Genomic DNA, 24,048 nt, shown 5'->3' on the forward strand with positions numbered 1-24,048 from the left:
ACCAGCTTGCATTCCCATACACAGCACACCTTAATTCCGACTATCGCCACATCTGGCTAGGGCCTATTGTGCGAGACAGCATGGATCTAGTCTGTTAAGATATATAATGTCAAACTCTGAGTAATATTAGCCATTGATTAGATAAGCAAACTAGATAGGTTTATCTAGGACTGACTGACAAAGTCTTGTCCACCTAAAGAAAATCTAAGTCATGTAAGGGTGCACGAGGCCTTGCCCATAGCCACGTCTGAGGTTACCAGCTCCATCGCGCCAGCGCTGCCTGTCTGTTTTCTGTCCTGACCCATTTCCTCTTCCGGTTTTCTGAGGCACTGGCTGAATCCTTCCAGCAAAGTAATCTGAGGTGAGGTGTTTAAATGTGGCTAACGTGTTGGTCATCACAACCCACAGACAGGCCTCCCCCAGAAAGAGCAGGGGAGGCCTTTAAAAATCCTGTCGGGGCACCTGGGTGGCTCAGTTGGTTGCCTGTCTCTTGGTCTCCGCTCAGGTCATAGGCTTACGGTTCGTGAGTTTGCGCCCCATGTCGGGCTCCGAGGCGGGGAGCCTGCTCGGGATTCTGTGTCTTCCTCCCTCTACCCCTCCCCATATCACGCACATCATCTCTCTCTCTCTCTCAAAATAAATAAACATTAAAAAAAAAATAAAAATAGGGGCGCCTGGGTGGCTCAGTTGGTTAAGCGTCTGACTTCGGCTCAGGTCATGATCTCACGGTTCATGAGTTCGAGCCCTGCATTGGGCTCTGGGCTGCCAGCTCAGACCCTGGAGCCTGCTTCGGATTCTGTGTCTCCCTCTCTCCCTCCCCCCTCGTGCTCTGTCTCTCTGTCTCTCGAAAACAAAGAAACATTGGAAATATATAAATAAATAAAATAAATAGTAAAAAATATAAAAAATAAAACATGCTGTCATCCTGTAAGCAGATAACTTGTGAGACCCCTTTCTCTGGGACCTGCAAACACTACTCGGGAGGCAATCTTGGGAAATTTGGCAAAGAACAGGGGGACCAGAAAATGACACTGAAAAGAGGTGTGGGCACCAGCTTCTTGCTGTGCCCAAGCTTGGGAACACACACCTGGAGCAGGGTGTTTGGACCAGGCTCTGTGCACTGCGCTCCAACCCTCTCTGGGAGACCTGGCCTCCCTGCCTTTGCTCCGCGAGGTTGGACATTCTTTTCTGTCCTTCTCTCCGAAGCTCCAGGGAATTAGCTCCTCCCCGCAAGCTGGTGATCTTCCTTTTTTTCTTTTTTTAAAACTTTTTTTAACATTTGTTTATTCTGAGAGAAAGAGAGTGCGTGTGCATGCAGGAGAGACGCAGAGAGAGGGAGACCTAGAACCCCAAGCAGGCTCTGTGCTGAGGGCCCGCAGGCCCTCGATGCGGGATTCGAACCTATGAACCGTGAGATCGTGACCTGAGCCGAAACGGAGTCCGACGTCTCGTAGACTGAGTCACCCAGCCGTCCCTAGCTGATGATAATTACGGGGGCAGAGAAAGAGAAGAGCCAGGCCCTGCCCTCCCAGGGAGAAAGCATGTGCGGCCCATGGCCTGACCCAAAGGTTTCTGCGTCTGGCTAACGGATGAGGAGCTCTGGGCCTTCTCCAGTCTAGAGAAGCTCTCACACTGGCTGGGAAGGGCAGACTCCCCCTCAGGGTAGTTGGGACTGTAAGCTGGATGTGGGGGCTTATCCTCAGGGAGGCGGAGGTCAGAGGTCAGCCAGGCTGGAGTCATCAGGGAAGGAATACCCCAGGATGTGGTTTGGGTAGTCCCCGGGACCGTGCTTATCTGTGAGTGTCAGGGGGAAAACTGAGCGAGAAAGCGCCATGCAAATGGGAAAAGGAGTCATTATTCCCTGACACGTGCACACCTCCTTTCAGGCAGAGCTGAAATCTATCTCAGCCTGCCCCAGCTAGCAGACACCTGGGCTAGAGGACGCGGGTGGCTTGGGTGCACGGTCCTGGCCTTACCCACTCCCAGCCCTCTTAGACACAGCCCCTCGAGCCCCCCATCCAGAGAGCTCCTCACTCTCCCCAAGGGCTAGCTAAGGACATGAAGGACACTGAGAAGCCTGTCTGACCCAGCTTCCTCTGGGCCTGGGGCTCTGGGCTCTCCAGACACAGCCAATTGTGACCAAGCCACCTCAAGTCCAACCACGGCACATTTATTGCCATGAATCACACCCTAGCTCACCCTGGAGGGACCATTTTCGGGGCTCGAGGGCTGGCCTTGGAGCAGGACTGCCCTGCCCCCCGAGCTGGACTGGGCCCCTGGAGTTCGTGGCCTGGAGTCCACGGCCCCATACCCAGCCACTCGGCTCTGGTCGAGATCGTCCGGGGGCCTGGACCTCAGTCATTCCGTGGGTCTGTGTCCCCTGCTCTGCCCGGCACAGGTGTGTGGGAGAGAACGTCGGAGTCCAGTTTCAGCATCGTGGAATCGAGAACCGTGTTCCTCACCACGTCTCCAGTCCCACCTTCGGGTGCCACTTCCTTGGCGAGCAGTTCCTCAGCCATGTTCCTGAAGAAGCCATTGAAGAACAAGTCACGAGTTGCATCTTTAGGGGCTAAGAAAAGCAGTAGTAACTAGAGGCAGCAGTGGCCACGCCTGGCTCTGCGATCCCGAGAGGTGGGGCCTTCCCACACCTGCAAGTCCCCGGCCAACCTTTGTCATGCGCCCTCAGGGACCCTCACCTCCAGGACCAGGCCTGTTCCATCTCCCAACCCTGCCCAGACCCTTCACACTCCTGCATCTTTGGGGCTCATCTCTAGCATTTACTGTGCACCTGCCACGGGCCAGACTCTGCACCAAGTGCCTTATGTGGACTCTGTCTTACCAAGAGCCCTATGAGAGAGAAAGGCTGGGCCTCATGTCTTTCTTCACCTCTCTGTGCCTCAGTTTCCTCCTCTGTAAAATGGGGCACAGCGAGAGGACCTATCTTGCATGCGGCTGTTGTTAGGACCAAGTATGAAAAGGCACGTGTGGAACAGGACTTGACGCATGGTAAACGTTCAATAAAGGTTAGCTGTTTTTATTACTCTGGTATCATTCCATTTTGCAAATGAAAAAGCTGAGTCTCAGAGGTATTAGGTAACTCCCCTGGGCACATGCTAGGAAGCGGGAGCAGAGACAGAAATCCAGGCCCTCTGGCTCCAGAGGCTGTTTCTTAGTTCCTCTTGCTGCTTTGCATTTCCCCCTCTCTACAAGGGGACAAACTCCTATTCATCCTTCAAAGCCCTACCTAAATGTCACTTCTTCTGTGACGCCTGCCTCAACCCCCCAAGCTGAAGGTCCTCCCTCCTGGGCCGTCTATAGGTCCCGTGCATCCCTCCCTCAGAGCCCATTAAGTGAAGACTTTCTCCCCATAAAATATTGCTTGAGGCTGGGGACCTCTTACCTCTGACAACGCCTAGCACAGATGGTGCCAATAAAAGTTTGAGGAGGGAGGGAGACGGGGAAGAGGGCAGAGGATGGCCAGAGACAGCCACCCTGTGATATGAGCACAGGGCACTGGAGGACATCAGCCAGCCTCTGTCCCTCACTGGTGCTCAGGTCCCCTCAGGTCCAGGGAGAGAGCGATGGGTGTATCGGCCCAAACCCCAGGAGACATGGTCCTGCTAGTCATGAGACCAGACGAGACCAGAGGCCAGAAGTGCCCCTGGAGCAATCAGGAAGGAGCCCAATTCCCAAACGGGGCCCTGGGCTGCTGCAGCCTTGAAGTCAGAGTCACGAATCAAGACTGGGTCCTCCTTGAGAACCTGAGAGTTCAGACTGGAAATCAGAGGTACTCAGAGAGCTGGTGGCCAGCCAGTCCCTCTGCCATGGGAGGGAGGGGGCCCAGGGCATCTCCATGGACAGCACCCAGTCCGGACAGGCAGCCAGAGGGGAAGGGAAGACCTGGCCCGGGGTTGGTCAGGAGAGCCAAGAGGGTGGGAGCTGGCAGAGGCCAGGCTGCACGGAGGGCGTCGCGGCAGCATCCGGGAGAGCTGGGCAGACTTCTGTAGACACAGAGTGGCCCTTGTGTCACAGGCCCATCTGGCAAACAGGCAGGGATAGACGGTGCCAAGGGCCAGAGCCCAGGGGCCACACACACCTACCTTGTCTGTAGGGGGTAGTGCTCCAGGACATCAGGGAGAGGCTGGTCTTGCGTTTCTGGCAACATGGAGCAGAAGAACAAGGCCAGGATGGCTGAGACGCAGCAGAGGAGGATGGGGAGGAGGGTGAGTCTCTGGCTGATGATCATCAGGGACGAGATGGCTCCAGCTGCCCAGGCCAGGGACACCAGCCCCAGACCTGTCGCCCTGGAAGGGGAGGTGAGAGCCCGTCTGGGAGGCCTCCTGGGCCCAGAGGCTGGCTGGAGGTGGGGCGGAAACAGCAGCTCCCCAACACCTCACACTCTCCAGTCTCCAGCCCGTCCCGACTCCCCGGACACCCTTGCACAGCATTGGGCTCCCCCCTGATTCAGGGCAAGCGGTAATTTCTTCTGGGCCTACTTCTTGGAGCAGGAGACCCACCGGGCAGCGTGCGGGCCCGCGGGGAGAAGCCAGGGTGGTGGCGTTGGGTGGGGGGGCAGGACGCTGCCACCCTCACCATGGCTCCACGCTGCGGGGTGGAGCCTCAGGGCAGGGCTGTCACATCTCGGGCCAGCTGTGCAGGGCGGAGGCTGCAGTCTGCCCGCTGCTGCCATTTGCTGTCTGGCCTCCACCTGATGCTGTGGTCTGAGATCGGGCTAATGATGGAGTCTGGGGGATTTTCTGGAGGGTCAACGGGGTGACCCAGGGAAACCACTCATCACGTGCCTGTCACCGGGTGCACAGCCGTTCTCACCGAGGTCTCAGTCTCCATCCCGCGTGCCCTCACCATGCCCCCCAGGGGCCCTGCCCGCCAGGCCACCTACCTGAGGACCGTGGGCAGGAGCTCAGCCGTGTAGATGAAGAACACGGTGACCGAGGCCGCCAGGCTGAACTCTCCAAGCGCGACCATCAAGACCATTATGGATTTCAGCTCTATGGCCAGACAACGGGGCCACCTGAGTCTGGGGCCGTCTGCCCCTGGGGACGAGGGTTGGGGGCCGCCCATCTGCTCTCCCTCCATCCCTCTTCAAGGCATCTGAACAGTCCTCCCCCACCACCTGGTGGTCAGCTGGTCAGCAGACTCAGGCCGGGCCAGGCCAGTATATCTGCGGTGAGATTGCTCCTCCCCTCTGCCTCTCAGTCCCCACACCTCTGCCTCCCGGCTCACTCCCTTCTTCCGCATCCTCACCTGAGGCCGCTTCCCCTACTACTCGACCTGCTCAGGGCCCTCCCGCCTCCCCGGCCGTCCTCTGCAAGGTAGACCAAGCAGGGAGGGGTGCACAGGGGCCGGGAAGGGTTCGGGCCCTGGAGCCCCAACTCTTAAGACATTCCAGGATTCCCGACTCTGGGCAGCCAGATGTGCGCGTTGAGGAACGAAGGGAAGATCCCAGAAAGGCCCTTCCTCAGCCTTGGGGAGGTCCGGGGGCAGGAGGGAGCTGGAAGCTTCCAGCTCTCCCTCTACCAGCTTCTGCTGGGCCCTGCCCGCACCCCGCTCCCCACTCTGGCCCCAGCTTTGCTTGGCTTTGGGATGAAACCAGAGATACGGTTCATCTATTGGGGATTCTCAGTTTCCCTCACACATGTGAGCGTCTTAAACGTTTCTGTTTGACTCAGCGTAGGCCCACTTTTTACAAAAACCACCAAGCCATAGGAATTTAAGAATGCCTTGGTTTCCCCATTTTGTTTTAGCCAGTCAACGCTGCCAGCATCCGAAAGAGGAAGGGTCTCAGGCAAGATGTGCACAACGCTAACCCCCAGAGAGCAGGAGGGCTCCCCCCGGAGGCAGGTCTGGGACAAGCTCCCCCACCCTGACCCCTGCAGCTGAGGGGGCTCTTGCGGTTAGCAATTCTGATGGAGTGAACCCTGACATCTTAACACCCACATCCCCAGCCCTGCCACTCTCCAGCCCTGTGACCTGGGGCATATTCATCGTCTAAGGGCTCTCTGAATTTTTTTTTTTAAATAATTTATTGTCAAACTGGCTTCCATACAACACCCAACGCTCATCCCAACAGGTGCCCTCCTCAATGCCCATCACCCACTTTCCCCTCCCCCCACCCCCCATCCACCCTCAGTTTGTTCTCAGTATTTAAGAGTCTCTTGTGGTTTCCCTCCTTCCCTCTCTGTGACTTTTTCCCCCCTTCCCCTCCCCCACGATCTTCTAAGTTTCCCAGGATCCACAGATGAGTGAAAACATATGGTCTCTGTCTTTCTCTGCCTGACTTATTTCACTTAGCATAACACTCTCCAGTTCCATCCACGTTACTACAAATGGCTGGATTTCATTCTTTCTCATTGCCAAGTAGTATTCCATTGTGTATATAAACCACAACTTCTTTACCCATTCATCAGTTGGTGGACATTTAGGCTCTTTCCATCATTTGGCTATTGTTGAAAGTGCTGCTATAAACATTGGGGTACAAGTGCCCCCATGCATCGGCACTCCTGTATCCCTTGGGTAAATTCCTAGCGGTGCTGTTGCTGGGTCATAGGGTAGATCTATTTTTAATTTTTTTGAGGAGCCTCCACACTGTTTTCCAGAGGCTCTTTGAAATTTTGAAAATACTGCCACCCCTGCCCCCCGCCTCCATTTCCTTGTCTGGTTCTGAGCTGAAGGGTACTGCGCCTTCCTGGGAAGGAGAGGCCTCCATGCAAGAATGTTCCGGAGAGTTTAGCCCACTGTTACATGCAGTTTTCAGTGGGCAGGTCGTTTTTTTCCTGGTGGAGTCACAGATAAAAGGCGTTTCCCAATCAGAAGCTGCAGATGAGAGGCAGGGCCGGGGGTACCAGGTGAAGGCCTGTTTGTGTGCCTCCGTTCATATGCAACCATCAGATCTGACCGGAAGAAGGCCACCTACTCTCCCACACAAGGATGGGTCCTGGGACAGCACTCCCTCCTCTCCCAGGTTTCTGAGAGCTTCCAGCACCCGGTCTCGGAGTTCTCCTTCGGGGGAGGCAGTGCTCCAGTGACTGGCACCAGCTCAGGAGGGTAGGTGAGCTGTGGGAGCAGGAGGCTGGCTCCCCGGGGTGTCTTGTTGGCCGGGCAGGGCAGGAGGAAGGGGTCTGAGGAAGCAGGAAGGCTGGGGGCTGCCGAGGGGAGGGTGAGCCGTACCTGGGGGGAGGATAAGGATAAGCAGGCACATCAGGGTGCCTTGGAAGAGGCTCACAACCAGGCTCCACTTCCTCCCGATCTGCTCGAGGAGAAAGATGCAGCACAGCCGGGCGGGCACCTCCATGATGCCAGGAATCACTTGTCTGAAGTGGATGTTCATGGCAAAATCCTTCAACTTGAAGCACAGCGTAAAATAGCTGTAACTGACAGTAAACCTGAAATGAAGCCAGGAGAGAGACATTCAGAGAGAGGGGGGCGGATACAGACAGGCCAGGAATAAAGACAGAGGCAGAGGAGCGCCCGCGTGGCTCGGTCGGTTAAGTGTCTGGGGTGTTTGCGGCTCGGGTCACGACCTCACAGTTCGTGAGACCAAGCCCCGCGTAGGGCTCTGCGCTGACAGCGTGGAGCCTGCTTGGGATTCTCTACCCCCACCCCCTCCCTGCCCCTCCCCTGCTTGAGAGCTCTCTGTCTCACAAATAGGTCAGTGAACTTAACAACAACAAAGACAGAGGCAGGGTCGAGCCGGGCGGGACGGGCTGGGAGACAGAAACAGAGCACAGAGCTCTGGACCCGTAGGCCAGCTTCCCGCCTGCAGCCCGCTTATGCCCCCTTCCCTCTCCAGAGCCCCTGACACGCCCTGCTTGCAGTCCCTGCCAGCCGGTCCCAACTACTCACCACACACAGCCCATCACCAGGGTCACCTTTCGGAGGTGCCTATTGTTATAGAAGTCCAGGACAGACGCCTTAGTCACCTTCTTTCTGGGCAGCTGGAGCTACAGGACAAGCAGGACCACCAGGGGCAAGGCCGAGACCCCGGCTTGCTCCCCACCCCCACAGGACCTCAAGGCCCTCCTGCCCCCCACCCCCGTCCCCCACAGTCCCAGCTTGGCCTCCGGCCTTGCACTGGCAGGGTTCGATTTCGCTGTCTCCATTCTCCTCAAACAGTGGACCGGGGACACCCTGTGGGCAGAGGTCCCACCTGAAAGGATGAGGAAGGAAAAGGCCCTTCCTGCAGCCCCTGTCCTGGCCCCACTCCGGGCCCAAGGCCTCTTACCTTGTCCAGCAGACTTAGGGGAATGGTCTTCTTGTTCACGCCAGCCGCGTAGCACAGCATCTGCTTCGCTTCCTCCAACTTCCCGTTCATCAACAGCCACCGTGGGGACTCCGGCAGGATCCTGCACGTACCACCCGCTCTTACCCATCCTTGCGAGATGCCCCGAGACCTCCAACATGAGGCGACGTGGGTGTCGGAGGACTTGAAAGAGACCATCAACCTCGGGCGCCCCTGCCCCTTTCTGGAAGTCAGCCCTTCCCCTGCCCCGGCCACACACGGCCCCCCTACTGCCCAGTGTCACCCCAGACACAGGCTGCCTCTGCCCTCCAGCGTCTTCCCCCTCGCCTACCTCTACAAACTCCCTACCTTCCGATCTCAGGCGTCAGCCCTGCCTGCCCAGGCACACTGAGGGCACTGTCCCCCACGCCCACAGCCTCTATTAGAGCCCCGCTCTCCTGGGTGGCATTTCCCTGCTCCCTCTCTGTCTCCTAACAGCTTGCAGAATATGGAGGGCAGGACCCCAGGGCCCAGCCCCTGCTTGAGTGAGTAGAGGTCCTCCCTGTCCCACCTCCTCCCTCGCCACATTGCCCACTGCCTTTGACCTCTGCATAACTCTGGTCCCTCAGTTCTTCCCGATCCTCCCGGGCTGTCAGAATCTCCACGGACGAACATTTATTAGGTGCCCTGGATTGTGCCTGATGCCCTTACATATATATATATATATCATCCGGTTTAATCCCTGCCCAGCCCTGGACCTAGTTTGATTATCCCGTTTTTATTCCCAGCCTCGAGGGGTAAGGACTCGCCCAAGGTCACAGAGGCAGAGTTAGTATGGATGTCAGTGCCCTGATTGGGCATTCTTTACAAACTGTGCCATCACTCCCTGCAGATTCTCGCGTCACCCTCCTCTCGAGGCCCTAGCCTGAATTCCACGGCCAGCAGTGTATACATGTGCCCATGACACTGGAGGCAGCTGCATTCTTATTAAATTTTTTTAATGTCTATTCATTTCTGAGAGAGAGAGAGAGCACAAGCGGGAGAGGAGCAGAGACAGAGAGAGGGAGAGGGAGACACAGAACCCGAAGCGGGCTCCAGGCTCTGAGCTGTCAGCCCAGAACCCGACGCGGGGCTCGAACTCACAAACTGTGAGACGGTGACCTGAGCCGAAGCCGAAAGCTTAACCGACGGAGCCACCCAGGAGCCCCAAGGCAGCTGCATTCTCTCTGCCTGCCCCTGCTCCTGCCCTCCCCTGGGGCCAGCCAGCAGTGCCCCTGATATCCTTCTCCACTATAAGGCTGAGGAACTCTCCTAAAGAAAGTCACCCAACTGGGACTTCTTCAGAAAGATGGGAGATTGACCACATGCCCACTCTAAACAACAGGAATGAAAAAGGATAGCAATAGAGAGAGTGGGAGAGAAGACCGGTGGAAGAAAGACGTAAGAAATACACATAGCTCAGAAGCTGAGGGGCTGGAAACGTCCGGTTCCTGGTGGTAAGACTCTCTTCCCGTCCCCAGGCTGCTGTCGTCCCTTCAAACCTGGCGAAGGAGCCCGCTTTTGCGAAAGGGAGTCAGTCTGCCCTCCCACTCCTTGCCTGGAGCTTACTGATTCAGAAAAGCGGGAGCTGTCCTGTCCTCTGGACAGTCATTTCCAGGAGAGCTAATTCGTGTCCCCTCAAGTCGGAGGGCCTACACGAAACCAGAGATGGGGGAGCTCCCCCTCAGGAAGGAAGTCGGTGGGAGCCATCCACGATGGCAGGGCGGGGGCTGGGGGTGGTGAGAGTCTTTTTGACGAAGTGGACCCTGCTGTCTTGAAGTCACCCCACGTGCTAGGGTGAGGGGACCCCTGCAGAGAGAGCCCGGGGAGTGACCTGCCAGGGACAGGGTGCGGAGAGATCACGAAGACAGTGCCTAGAGCATGAGAAGACGCGCGTGAGCCCCTGAGGCACCTGCATTTGAACATCTGCCCTACAGAGGACAATGACCATGAATACAGCCCCTGTTGTGCACTTATCTCTTTCCTCGCATGGCCCCTCTCCTGCCTAGGATCTAGAAGATCACCGAGCTGCCTAGGATCTAGAAGATCACCGAGCGGGTAGACGGAGGAGAAAGGGCAAAGGTCAGAATACTAGCCTGAGCCGGCTAGCCACCGGGGAGAAGCTGCGAACTAGACGTGAGATCCGGTTTTAAACTGGCCTGGACTGGATTTTTTTCATGCCCGATGAAAGTGCGTCTGAATGATCAAAATGAGACTTTTTTTTCTTAGAACTAAGACTGACCGTAAAGAGATGGAACCTGCCCAAGATAATGTCACGAGTCAGCGAAGGAACAGCTGACAGGGCGGGTCTGAAGAAAAATGGACCCCATTCAATGAGCCATCTGTTCACAGAATGTAGAACTGAAGAAAGAGCTGAGAGTCCAGCGTCATGGCATCTGGGGAAGGACCTGGGGGGCCGAGGGGAGCTGAAATTGCCGACTTACTCTTCCCCACGGACCTTTTGGTTGTTACGTAGTCGTTAACCACACGCATCCATCGCAGTAGTGACATTTCGAAGAAATGTTTCAAGGTCAAGCCGTGAAGCACCATTTCCTAGTTACATGACAGAGTCACGCCATCTGGCATCAGCTGGGTCCCCACGGACACTTGGGCATGCCGGTGACTGCCAAAGACGGTCTCCAGCACCTGCCGAATTTGGAAGGTCTCCAAGCCACCTACCCGGCCTCACTCTTAACTGGTAACTGCTCTCACCATCCATGTTGGGTATGGCGCAGTGGGTAAAACGCAGAGGCTCCGGGGCCACACAGGCGGAGTCAAATCCCAAACCGCCACTTGGTAGCTATGTGGCCCAGGGCAAGTTACTTCCATTCTCGCAAGCCTCGGTTCTCCCCTCCCCGCCCCCCACCCCCCACGTCTTCAGCGCCCAAGAGACTCACACCCATCTTTCAGGGTCGTAAAGATTAAATGTGATGATTCCAAGGTGAGACCTGATCCTTCCTTCACAGTGAACTGCCTGGCCCTTAACCAGGTGATTTCAGTCTCTTCCTCTTCTATCTGCCTTCTCTTCCCTCCCTCCCCAATCACTTGTCCCTTCCTAGCTTCAGGCCCTCGGGTTCCTGTCTGTGACGCCCCACAAGTCAGCACATCACATACCCTCCCTGACTCTGTCTTTGCTGTCCAACCACGTTATCACTTTGCCCCTGCCCACCGCAGCCCAGCGCTGTGGAAGAGTCACCTCGTGGAAGGCTCCATTTTTCAGCCTCTCTTCAGTCCCTCAACCCCCTGCCACTTCACTGAGGCTACTCCAGGCCACCAAGGCCAGTAGACTCTTCCCCAGCATCACCTTTCTTGCCTTCAACCTTGACCATGCCCTTGTCCTGAGCTCCTGCCTCTCAACACTTTGCCTTCTGATTTCTCTGCTTCTCTGACATCTCTTTGAGGGTCTCCTCTGATGGGGGTTAAGGTTAGGGTTCCAGGCGCTCGGCCCTGGGCTCTTTCTCATTACATCCACATCCCATCCACTTTCTTCAAGGGAAAATCCCACCCACTCCACCCCTTCAAGGACCCCCCGAAACCCTCAACTTCCAGCCCGTCAGACCCGTCACTGCGCGTGCCCTGTTTGCTCACCAGATATAGAAGATGAGGGGGAACACAGGTGCGCCACCCACCAGAAACAGCAGCCGCCAGTGGGGAAGGCTGTTGGCAAGCCCTGTCAGGAACATGACTCCCACAGAGAAAAAGCAGTGTTCCAGGATGATGGCATGGGACCGGTGCTCAGCCACTAGCCACTCAGTGGCTGTGCGGAGGCCAAGAGGACAAAATCGTGGTCAGCTCAGTGTCCCCAGGGCTACCCCTGTACCCAGACTTCTGAGATGCCCCAGCCCTGCTCTGGACAGTTCAGCCTGGGTGAACGTTCTTCTGCCCTAGGTGGACGTACCAGATAGCCTCCGGTCCTTTCTCAGCCTGACTGCTCCCTCTGAACACATCCTGCCCGACCCCATGTGTCTCTCTCAGAGATGGCCCATTTCTGGGTACAAGTCCTCACACGTGGTCTGACACACAGTGAGGCGAGGAATCTGTGTCCTTGTGTTTGTTTTTAGTGCCTCGGGGCTTTGGCCACCCCGGCCTCGGGCCCTGGGGAGAATCTAGCTCCTTCTGATCCGCTCCAGTGAGAGGAGGTCTCTGGCCGGGAACCCCTGAGCTCACTGGGCCACAGCAGCTGTAAGCTCGATGAGCATATGGGCACTTAGGGCTTTCGCATTCCACAGGCCAGGGATGAAATTCCAGCTCCTTCCTGTAACTGCTGTGTGGCCCTGAGCAAGTTGGTTACCTTCCTGAGGCTCAAGTGTCCTTCTCAGTTAAAGGGATAATAGATGAGCACCTACTGAACAGGGTGCTGTCATGACACGCTGAGACAGTATGTAACGGGGTTAGCAGCTCGCCTGGTCCTTCCGAAGGGCTCAATAAATGTAAGCCATGTAGGGGGGATGCGAGAGAGTTAAGGGGGGTAATGCGTGCGGTACGAGGGGCCTAGGGTGGAGGATGAGTCTGGAAGGACGGTCTGCGGACATTGGCCCGCATCGCCACAGGCAGCTGGGAAGAACCTCTCCCCTCCACGGCCGGCCTGGATTGGGCCTCAACTCTACTCGTCCTGCAGGGTCCCTAAGTACCCGCCAGCCCCGCCCCGCCCCACGATCGCCCCGCCCTTCGGCCGGCCCCGCCCCTCCAGGCCCCGCCCTCTGCTCCCCACCCGCCCCGCCCCTCACAACACCTGCAGGGCCGGGGCTCACCTAAAGACACGCTGCTGATGGTGTAGCCCACCAAGGCCTGGGACACGCCGAAGCGGAAGAACAGGTACTGGTGAAAGGTGTTGACGAAGGCTGTCCCGAAGCCGAAGATGATCAGCCCCAGCAGCGACATCAGGATGGTGGGGTAGCGGCCCAGCCTGCGGGCGGTCGAAGGGAGGCTGCGCCTAGCCTAGCGCGAGGGCCTCCCTGGCTCGCCCAGCACGACACCCAGGGCCAGGTTTTGAGTGCCCCTACCCTCTCCTTGCCCAGCTTGAGACTCTAGCTCTGAATGCACTCACTTGTCACTCATGAGTCCGAAGATGAGGGACCCGGTCAGGACGCCCGCGGTGAACATGGTCTGCATGGTCTCCGAGTTCTGCTCCTTGCCACACACCAAGTCAAACTGGGGGGGTTATACAGGATTGGCTACAGGTCTCCACCCAGGGCCAGCCTTCTGGGTCTAGAGACTACACCCCTCCACCCCGCCCCCAACCCCCAGGTGGGCCTTTAGGCAGAAGAGGCCTGGGTCAGGGACAGGCAACCGGGCCTGCAGCAGCGTGCCTCAGGTGTCACCTCTGCATTCTACCCGGCACCTGGCAGACTCTGGGAGTGAGGCCTGGAGAGAGGGGACCAGAGGCCCAGACCAAAATGGGGAAGAGGCCGAGAGGGAACTGAGCAAAGACGGGAATCACTGAAGACCCTTTCCCAAGTACGGATATCAGGCCTCAGTCTAGAGATTCCGGTTGGGCAGGTCTGTGCGGTGAAGGGCCCAGCTTGCAGCTCGGGCTGAGAAACCCTGTAGGAGGCGCCCGATGAAAGCTGCTTCTTCCCCCGGGTTCTCTATCTTGTGTGAGTTCAGAGGGCAGGATCTCGACTACAGAAGCAGCTCCCTGGACAGATGGCAAGGCCTGCCGACTGACATTTGCCTCTGCACCCAAATCCGCTCCAGCTTCCCGGAGAAGACAGCTGAAGCCAGGGCTGGACAACAGAACCCTAAGGTTCTGCCCTCGCTCTTCCTCTGCAGGGTGACCTCGGGCCAATCACTTCCCCTCCCTGGGCCTCAGTTTCCCCACCTGCTCAATGAGGGTGAGGGCACATCTCTGGGCCTGTGGGGTAGCTATAGACAACTCAGGAGAAGGCACACCTCATTGACCAGCGATCGCTTCTTGGTGTCAGGGTAGATCCACCCATCTTGGCATGACTCTGTGTGGTTGAGGCCAAACTGGATGATAGAATCCAGGTCCCAGGCTACGGGCAAGTACATGAGGCACGTCTGGAAACTTCCATTGGGTTCTCGGGGCAGGGTCAGGTTCATCTGCTCAGCCTCTGTGAGGTTGGGGCCCACTGCTAGGATCCAGCTGGTATTACAATAGGGCTTCTGGGCTGTGAACACGAAGACATCGGCAGAGATAAAGAAGGCCAACAGGATGTTGGGGATGAAGGTAAGGACCACCAGTCTCCGCTGGAATGTGCCGAACTCCCCCACTGCATCCAGGACGTGGGCAAACTTGTCATCCTGGTTGGCTTCTGTGGCCCTCAGTCTTCGTAACAGCATCTCCAGAGACCAGGAATTGGAGTGTTCCTGTGCCTCGTGCTGGTTCAAGTTCTTGGAAGGGTGGTGGGATCTGTGTTTTACCTTGCAGTTGCTTTCTCCTGACATCTGTTCCAAGAAAGGATGCCACTCAGGGACTGCTGCTACCACTTCCCAGACTGGAATGGGAGCCACTGGTCAGAAATGGGCCTCTCTGTCTTGGAATAGTTTGGATTCAGCCTTGATGTTCTCTGTAGCTCCCTCCTTGGCTTATGAAGTTTCTCAGTCAACATCATTTGTCCCCATGAGCCCCACCCACCCCTGATTTTCAGGGGTTTTTCACTGAGGGTTTTTTAAACATTTTTAAACATTCACTGATTTCACTGAGGGTTTTTTAAACATTTGAGAAAGTGTCACTTCTGTTGTCATGAGTAAGTTGTGAGAAGCCTTGGTCTCCCACAGCTTTCCCAGAACTGAAACTTTGTTGACACACACAGGGAGGCACTGACAGTCTCGCAAAAGTAGGAGAGGTCTCCAGGGACAATTCCTTCAAAAACAAACAAACAACACCCCCTCCCCGCAACCCCCCCCCGCCCCCATATCTGGACCAAGAGTTTCCAGGAAACTGAGGCCAAGGTAGGTGGCTGGAAGCCCTGACCACAGAGACAGGGAGCCAAGCCTGGGCACCAGCAACATAGAGCCAAACTGGAAAGGCAGGTAAGGGGAAGGCAGTGCGGGGCAGGGGCGGGGGGGTGGGTAGCAATTCTGACTGTAAGGAGATTTATTACCTTGGAACAGCAGCGAGGTGGGAAACGATGCTTAAAACTGTGTTGAGCTGAAATCCTCAGTGGAGCTGAAAGAGCTCCTGGGTTGGGCACCAGCAGAAGCAGAAAGAAGCCTTCTCTGTTAAGCCTGCACAGATTACAATCAAGCAAAGAGTTCAAAAAGAAAGATTACGAAAGTCGTGAGAAGGCAATCCATTCTGAAACAACAGCTCCTGGCTGCAGGTGTCGGAACGGTCAGTTACACAGTATAGAGCCACTGTCGTACACAGTTTTCAAAGCAATGAAAGTCGTAATTACAGGGTGAACCCACGACAAGAATCGACAAAAAGCAGACATTTTCGGAGGGCAGACGCTGAGCTTCTAAATGAAACAGAAACACTAAACGGAAGACTGCTGAGTCAGATTTGATGCAAAGAATTAGGGAACTGGAACATATAGCCAAAACGTGAAACAGAGGCCCAAAGACTCCAGAGATACAAGGTTTCCCGTGCATGGAGACATAGAGAAGCAAAATCTCAAGAGAGAAAAGCAATGCATTTTCTAAAACTTGGAAAACATGAATCCATAGTCTCAGGAAATAGCACGTCCCAAGCAGGATCAATAAAAAAGAAACCCACGGCTATGCACATTGCAACGAAGCTATAGAAGGCATCAGTGACAAAGGTCTTCGAAAACATCTAGAGAGAAGACATATCACTGACGAACGACCGGCAGTGGTCGCCTTCTGTTAAACAAAAGTGGATAATCAAGAAGGAAACCAGAAGAGAGTGAAAGTCTTTAGGAAAAAAGAAAATAATAGCCAAGCGTAAAATCAAGACAGGTATAGCTGGTCAAAAATTGAGGGAGCTTTTGGGGCGCCTGGGTGGCGCAGTCGGTTAAGCGTCCGACTTCAGCCAGGTCACGATCTCGCGGTCCGTGAGTTCGAGCCCCGCGTCGGGCTCTGGGCTGATGGCTCAGAGCCTGGAGCCTGTTTCCGATTCTGTGTCTCCCTCTCTCTCTGCCCCTCCCCCGTTCATGCTCTGTCTCTCTCTGTCCCAAAAATAAATAAACGTTGAAAAAAAAATTAAAAAAAAAAAAAAAAGAGATGGTTGGATTGAGCCTTTTAAAAGTCAAATCATACGCTGTTTTTCCAGAGGGTGACGAGTATTTTCCAATTCTCCCAGAACACACCCAGTTCACGTCTGTTGTGCTGGTATAATGACTCATAGTGTCCCCTTAACCCCTCATAAAAGTTTTGATTTGTATGACAATTTGGTCACCCCGAGAGAAGGCACGCGTAAAGCATAAGCATGAAAGGTTGAGGGTAAGAGGATGGGAAAAGTTACATTAGGCAAACATTCATTTAAAAAAAGCTGATTTAGGGGCGCCTGGGTGGTTCAGTTTATTGAGCGACTGACTCTTGGTTTTGGCTCAGGTCATGATCTCATGATTTGTGAGTTTCAGCCGCGCATCAGGCTCTGTGCTGAGTGTGAAGGCTGCTTAGGATTCTTTCTCTCTCTCTCTCTCTCTCTCTCTCTCTCCCTCCCTCTGCCTCCGTCTCCCACGTGCACTCTCTCTCTCTCAAATAAAATGAAAGAAAGAAACAAAGAAAGCTGACTTAGCTGCATTACTATCGGACAACATAAAAAGATAACGCATCATTTGGAATAGAGGGATTCCTTATCTAAAGATAAAAGTTCAGTATACCACAAGCGTGAATTTTAAATATATATGAACCTAACAAATGTCTTCAAATATGGAAAGCAATAATCGGTATAACGGGAGAAATTGACAGCTCATCAATATCATGATGAGAAATTCCAATGCACCTTTTGTTTTATAAGTTTAGTTATTTATTTATTTGTTTATTTTGAGAGAGAGAGAGAGAGAGAGAGCACACGTGAGTGGGGGAGGGGGGCAGAAGGAGGAAGAAGACAGAATCCTAAGCTGTCAGTACAGAGCCCAACCCAGGGCTCGATCCCACAAAAGGTGAGATCATGACCCGAGCTGAAATCGAAAGTCGGATGCTAAGCCACTCAGGCACCCCTTCAAGGGGTCAAATATACAAAAACTTAGTAAAGATATAGATTGTTTAAATCACACAATTAATGAGATTTTTCTAATGGCCATTTGTAAAAGTCTGCATCTAGCCACTAGAGAATAGCCGTTTTTCTCATGCCTCCTGGGAGCATTTGCAAAACTTTATCATGTACTAGGCAATAAAGCACGCCTCAACAAATGTCGAAGAATAGTCAAAAATTGTCTTCTGACTACCACAGAATTAAATTAGAAGTCACTAACAAACAGCTTAATGGCTTAATTTAGAATTCTTGTATATTTTGGGGGGTGCACGGGTGGCTCAGTCATTTGAGCATCTGACTCTTTAATTTTTAAAAAAATTTTTAAATGTTTATTCATTTTTGAGAGAGAGACAGAGACAGAGTGTGAGCGGGGAAGGGCCAGAGAGAGAGGGAAACACAGAATCAGAAGCAGGCTCCAGGCTCTGAGCTGTCAGCACAGAGCCCGACTCGGGGCTCAAACTCACAAACCTTGAGACCATGACCTGAGCCGAAGTCGGACACTTAACTGACTAACCACCCACGCGCCCCAAGCATCTGACTGTTGATTTCAGCTCAGCTCATGATCCCAGGGTTGTGGGATTGAGCCCCACACCAGGCTCTGAACTGGGGTCATGAAGCCTGCTTAAGATTTTCTCTCACTCTCCCTCGGCTTCTCCCTCGCTCATGCATGTGCTGGGGCATGCTCACTCTCTCTCTCTCTCTCTCTCTCTCTCTCCCTCTCTCAAAAAATAAAAATAAAAAAATAAAAGAATTCTTGTATATTTTCCATACATTTGTAATACAGTTGTAGTTACTTGTCAGAATCTGCCTTCTATCCTGGGACTTCTTGGTCTCCTAAATGATTTTTTTTTAAATTTATGTATGTTAAGCTTCACTCTTTGCTCTTTAAAGTCCTATGGGTTTTGACAAATGCACAGGGTCATGTACCCACTATGACACCATAGAGTATCATGCCAAAATTTCACTGCCCTAAAAAAAATTCCCTCCTCTCACACCCCTGGCAACTACTGACCTTTTTACTGTATATCTTACCTTTCCAGAATGCCAGATAGCTGGAATCTTAGAGTATGTAGCTTTTCCAACTGGCTTCTGTCACTTAGCAATATGCACTTTAAGGGTAATCCATAAATTTTCATAGCTTGATAGCTCTTTTTTTTTTAATTTTTTAATGTTTATTTTTGAGAGAGAGACACAGAGCATGTGCGGGAGAAGGGCAGAGAAAGAGGGAGACACAGAATCTGGAGCAGGCTCCAGGCTCCCAGCTGTCAGCCCAGAGCCTGACGCAGGGCTGGGGCTCGAACTCACAAGCCGGGAGATCATGACCTGAAGCGAAGTCGGATGCTTAACCGACTGAGCCACCCAGGTGCCCCATAGCTCTTTTTTTTTTTTTTTTTTTTTTTTTTTTTAAATCACTGAGTTATATTCTGCTATATCTACTTACCACGGTTTGTTTCACCATTCACTTATTGAAGGACATCTTGGCGGTTCCAGTGTTTGGCAATTGTGAATAAAGCTGCTATAAATATTCGCATGCAGGTTTTTGCGTGAATACAGTTTTCAGATCGGTTGGGTAAATACCTAAGAACACGGGTCAGTGGCTGCACCAGTTTGCACTCCCACCGGCGAGGAACGAAAATGCTTGTTTGTCTCCATCCTTGCCAGAAATTGGTGTTGTCAGTGTTTTGGATTTTAGCCACTCTAATAGATGTGTAATGTTATCCCATTCTTTTCAACTGTGAGGGGCGCCTGGGTGGCTCAGTCGGTCTGACTTCAGCTCAGGTCACGATCTCATGGCTCCTGAATTCTAGCCCCACGTCCGGCTCTGTGCTGACAGCTCGGAGCCTGGATCCTGCTTCGGATTCTGTCTCCCCCTCTCTCTGCCCCTCTGCCTCTCAAAAGTAAATAAACATTAATTCTTTTAAACGGTGGTTCCCTAATGACAAATAATGTTGTGTATCTTTTCATGTTTATTTGCCCTCTGTATACCTTCTTTAGGGGATTATCACTTCAGATTTTTTGCTCATTTTTAAATTGGGGTATTTGTTTTCTTATTCTTGAGTTAGGAATTTTTTGTATATTTTGGATACAAGCCTTTTTATTAGATATGTGTTTTTGCAAATATCTTTTCCAGTCCGTGGCTTGCCTCTTAATTCTCTTAACAGCATCCTTTGTAGAGCCGAAGTTTTTAATTTTAATAAAGTCCAACTTACCAATTTTTTTCTTTCATAGATTCTGTTTTCAGTATTGTACCTAAAAATCAATTGCCTGGGGCGCCTGGGTGGTGCAGTTGGTTAAGTGTCCAACTCTTGATTTCAGCTCAGGTTATGATCTCAGGGTTTGTGAGTTCGAGCCCCATGTTGGGCTCTGTGCTGACAGTGTGGGGCCTGCTTGGGATTCTCTCTCTCTCCTCTCTCCTCTCTCTCTGCCCCTACCCTACTTGCTGTCTCTCTCTCAAAATAAATAAACTTAAAAACCTTTTTTAAAAATCATTGCCAAACCTAAGATCACCTAGATTTTCTTCTTCGTTTTCTTCTAGAAGATTTATAGTTTTGTGTTTTACATTTAGGCCTATGATCCACTGAGTTCATTTTTGTAAAGGGTATAAAATCTATATTTAAAGGTTTTTGTTCTGTTTTCGTTTTTTTCTTTCTTTCTTTCTTTTTTTTTTTTTTTTTTTTTTTGAGAGAGACAGAGACAGTGCGAGTGAGGGAGGGGCAGAGAAGGGGAGAGAGATTCCCAAGCAGGCTCTGCACTGTCAGCACAGAGCCTGATGTGGGGCTCAAACCTATGAAACTGTGAGATCGTGACCTGAGCCAAAATGGAGTTGTGGGGTGCCTGGGTGGCTCAGTTGGTTAAGCATCTGAATTCGGCTCAGGTCATGATCTCACGGATTGTGGGTTTGAGCCCCGCATCGGGCTCTGCACTGACAGCTCAGAGCCTGGAGCCTGCTTCGGATTCTGTGTCTCCCTCTCTCTCTGCCCTAATCCATTAGCATCCTGTCTCTGTCTCTCTCAAAAATAAATAAACATTAAAAAGATAATAATAATAAAAATAAATAAAAATTTAAAAAGATTTTATTTTTAAGTAATCTCTACACCCAATGCGGAGCTCGAACTTACAACCCCAAAGTCAAGAGTCACATGCTCCACTGACCATGCCTGCCAAGCACCCTTAACCTGCTGCATTTTTTGTTGTGATTTGTATTGAACCCTTAGGTCAAGTTGGGAAGAATCGACACCTTTTTTTTTTAATGTAATTTTTAAAAAAATGTTTATTTGTTTTTGAGACAGAGGGAGACAGAGCATGAGTAGGAGAGGGGCAGAGAGCAAAGGAGACACAGAATCTGAAACAGGTTCCAGGCTCTGAGCTGTCAGCACAGAGCTGGACCCGGGGCTCGAACCCACAAACCGTGAGATCGTGACCTGGGCCCAAGTCAGACGCTCAACCGACTGAGCCACCCAGGCACCCCAGAAAGTGACATCTTAATAACAATATTGGGTCTTCTAATCCATGAACATGGAATATCTAAATCTATATCTATATATATTTTTTTAAATGTTTATTTATTTTTGAGAGAGTGCAAGTCGGGGAGGGGTAGAGAGAAGGTGGACAGAGGATCTAAAGCAAGCTCGGTGCTGACAGGATGACAGCAGCGAGGCTGATGTGGGGCTCGAACTTACGAACCACGAGCTCATGACCTGAGATGAAGCTGGATGCTCAACCAACTGCGTCACCCAGGTGTGCTTATCTACATATTTTTTTAAGTCCTATAAATATATATATGATATATATGATTTAAAAAACATATATATATGATTTTAAAAACTTGCGAATACTTCAGAAATCAAAGAAGATGTCATAATGGAAATTTTAAAATATTTACAAATGAGTCATAATGAGTGATAACTTATTAAAACTTGTGGGTGGTATAAAAGACGGTCCTCTGTGGGATTTTCTTTTGAAAATCAGAAGACTGAAAATAAACAAAATGCCCATCATAAAGAGAACAATAGAATAAATCCAAATAAGCAAAGGAAGGAGATAATACAGTTAAGACAGAGATAAATAGAAATAAAGAATATAATAAGAAATGGGGCACGTGGGTGGCTCAGTCAGTTAAGTGTCTGACTCTTGGTTTTGGCCCAGGTCATGATCTCACGGTTTTGTGGGTTCGAGCCCTCCATCGGGCTCCGTGTTGGCCGCATGGAGCTTGCTTGGGATTCTCTCTCTCTCTCTCTCTCTCTCTCTCTCTCTCTGTTTCTATCTCTGTCCCTCCCCTACTCACACTGTCTCTGTCTCTCTCAAAGTAAATAAATAAACTTAAAAAATACACATATATATAATAAGAGAATCAATAAAGTCCAAAATTGGTTCTTTAAGTAGATGAGTAAGTTAGACAATTAAATAAAAATTAAAAAACAGAAAGTACAATAGAGCTTTTACATATGAAAGAAAAAGGAATATAAAGGTACAGCAAGATTAAAAATATTAGCCAAATGCTAATATCAACTTTATGTCAATGAATTTGAAACTTCGATGAATTAAATTCCTAAGACAAAAGGAATCCAATGGACTCCAGAATACATAGAAAGGCTTACAAGTTCTACAATGATGGAAGAAATGAAAGCAGAAGTTAAGAATCTTTTCACAAAGAAAACACTAGACCTAAAATGTTTTTCAGGAGGTCTACCAAACATTTATGAAACAGATCATTCCAGTTTTTGTTTTTTTTTTCTTTCAGGAGCTAAGTAGAGAGATCATTCTAACTTCAGTAACAAAACTAGAAAACTACAGTACAACAGTGGAAATTTTAGATCCATTTCATTCCTAAAAATAAATGTAAAAACTCTAAGTACAATGTGAGTAAATCAAATTCGATAGTGTATACATAGGGAAAATATACCATGATCAAGTGACTTTCAAACTAGGAATGCAAAGGGGCGCCTGGGTGGCTTAGTCAGTGAAGCGTCTGACTTTGGCTCAGGTCACGATCTTACGGTTTGTGGGTTTGAGCCCCACGTTGAGTTCTGTGCTGACAGTTCAGAGCCTGGAGCCTGCTTTGCATTCTGTGTCTCCTCTCTCTATCCCTCCCCTGCTTGTGTCTGTCTCTGTCTCTCAAAAATAAATAAATGTTAAAAAAAAAAAAAACTTAAACTGGGAATGCAAAGATGGTTTTATTATTAGAAAATACATAAATACTTATACTTAATAGATTAAAAGAGAAAAGCCATATGATCGTGTTTAGAGACACAGAAAATGCATTTGATAAAATTCAATGCTAATTCATGATTTTTTTAAAATCCTAGACAAAAATTGGATTTTTTAAAATCCAATAAAGAGAATCTACCCTCCTTCCCAAAAATATCCCAAAGGGGAAGCTTTAGAATTATTCCCTTTAAAAATTAAAGGGAAGACAAAAGTGTCCACAATCACCCGTTCAATATGGTGCTGACAGCCCTAGCCAGGGCAATCAGATAAAGAGAAATTGAAAGCATAAAGATTAGAAAGAAGAAAATAAAACCCCAAAGAATCTATAAATAATTTAAACAAAAGGAGAAATTAGCAAGCTAGCTGAGTATAATGTGAATACGCAAAAGTCAGTTACGGGCGGGCACCTGGTGTCTCAGTCAGTTAAGAGTCCAACTCTTGGTTTGGGCACAGGTCGTGATCTCACGGTTTGTGAGATGGAGTCCCGGGTTGGGCTCTGTGCCGATGGCATGGAGCCTGCCTGGGATTCTCTCTCTCGCTCTCTGCCTCTTTCCCTCTCTCAAAATAAATAACCATTTTTTAAAAAAAAGTCAATTAGGGGCGCCTGGGTGGCGCAGTCGGTTGGGCGTCTGACTTCAGCCAGGTCACGATCTCGCGGTCCGTGAGTTCGAGCCCCGCGTCGGGCTCTGGGCTGATGGCTCAGAGCCTGGAGCCTGTTTCCGATTCTGTGTCTCCCTCTCTCTCTGCCCCTCCCCCGTTCATGCTCTGTCTCTCTCTGTCCCAAAAATAAATAAACGTTGAAAAAAAAAAAAAAGTCAATTAATTACATGTCTGTAAACCCCAAACCATTAAATTTGTAAAAATCTACCATTTTAATGGGAAAATGTTCAAATTCACTTGACATTAGAGAAATGCAAATTACAATAATACTAAGATAACATTTTTTACCTATCAGATTGGCAAAAATTAAACATTATGACGACGCATTTTGTCAGTGAGGCCGTGAGGAAACAAATTCCCGTTGCTGATGGGAATGCAAACTGGGACAAGCCTTCTGCAGGATAATTTGGCAACTCCTACTATTGACCCAGCAACCCAGCTACGCTGAGTTGCTTAAATCTCGCATGTTCTTCTAGGACCTGCGTGTGTGACTGGTCCTCAGCTGGCTTCTGGGAGCTGAGTCCTGGGCTACAAACTGATAAGAGTATTTTACATGCTTGGAACTTTGAACCACCCTGTACCAGCCCGTCTACGTGTCTTGTGCCTTATGGGGAACATACCCTTCCTTCCTAAGGGCTGAAATTGAGTAATGAAGTTTCAGTAACTACAATCAATCATGAAGGTGCTGTGTGCCTGTGTGACCAACCCCCAGTAAAAACCTCAGTTCTCAAGCTCAAGGAAGTTTTTCTGGCAGAAAAGACTTATGTTGCCACTGTTC

At 51.2% G+C, this 24,048-nt stretch overlaps 1 protein-coding gene across 4 annotated transcripts in view; it reads right to left on the reverse strand.

The window, feature by feature from the left end:
• Window positions 1-2,149: 2,149 nt before the first annotated feature.
• Window positions 2,150-24,048, reverse strand: part of SLC22A14 (solute carrier family 22 member 14) — a 29,570-nt gene continuing 7,671 nt past the window's right edge. For all 4 annotated transcript variants that reach the window (XM_043595735.1, XM_043595737.1, XM_043595734.1 and 1 more), the window contains exons 3-13: window positions 15,346-15,469; window positions 14,171-14,686; window positions 13,326-13,429; window positions 13,030-13,184; window positions 11,867-12,035; window positions 8,243-8,363; window positions 7,864-7,961; window positions 7,189-7,403; window positions 4,901-5,009; window positions 4,101-4,304; window positions 2,150-2,523 (exon numbers count right to left, since the gene is read on the reverse strand). In XM_043595735.1, the coding sequence (XP_043451670.1) occupies window positions 2,355-2,523; window positions 4,101-4,304; window positions 4,901-5,009; window positions 7,189-7,403; window positions 7,864-7,961; window positions 8,243-8,363; window positions 11,867-12,035; window positions 13,030-13,184; window positions 13,326-13,429; window positions 14,171-14,686 (1,860 nt within the window). In that variant the 5' untranslated portion in view covers window positions 15,346-15,469 and the 3' untranslated portion in view covers window positions 2,150-2,354. The remainder of the gene's footprint in view (window positions 2,524-4,100; window positions 4,305-4,900; window positions 5,010-7,188; window positions 7,404-7,863; window positions 7,962-8,242; window positions 8,364-11,866; window positions 12,036-13,029; window positions 13,185-13,325; window positions 13,430-14,170; window positions 14,687-15,345; window positions 15,470-24,048) is intronic.

This window comes from Prionailurus bengalensis, chromosome C2 (genome assembly GCF_016509475.1).
Source record: "Prionailurus bengalensis isolate Pbe53 chromosome C2, Fcat_Pben_1.1_paternal_pri, whole genome shotgun sequence".
NCBI classification, from domain to species: Eukaryota; Metazoa; Chordata; class Mammalia; order Carnivora; family Felidae; genus Prionailurus; species Prionailurus bengalensis.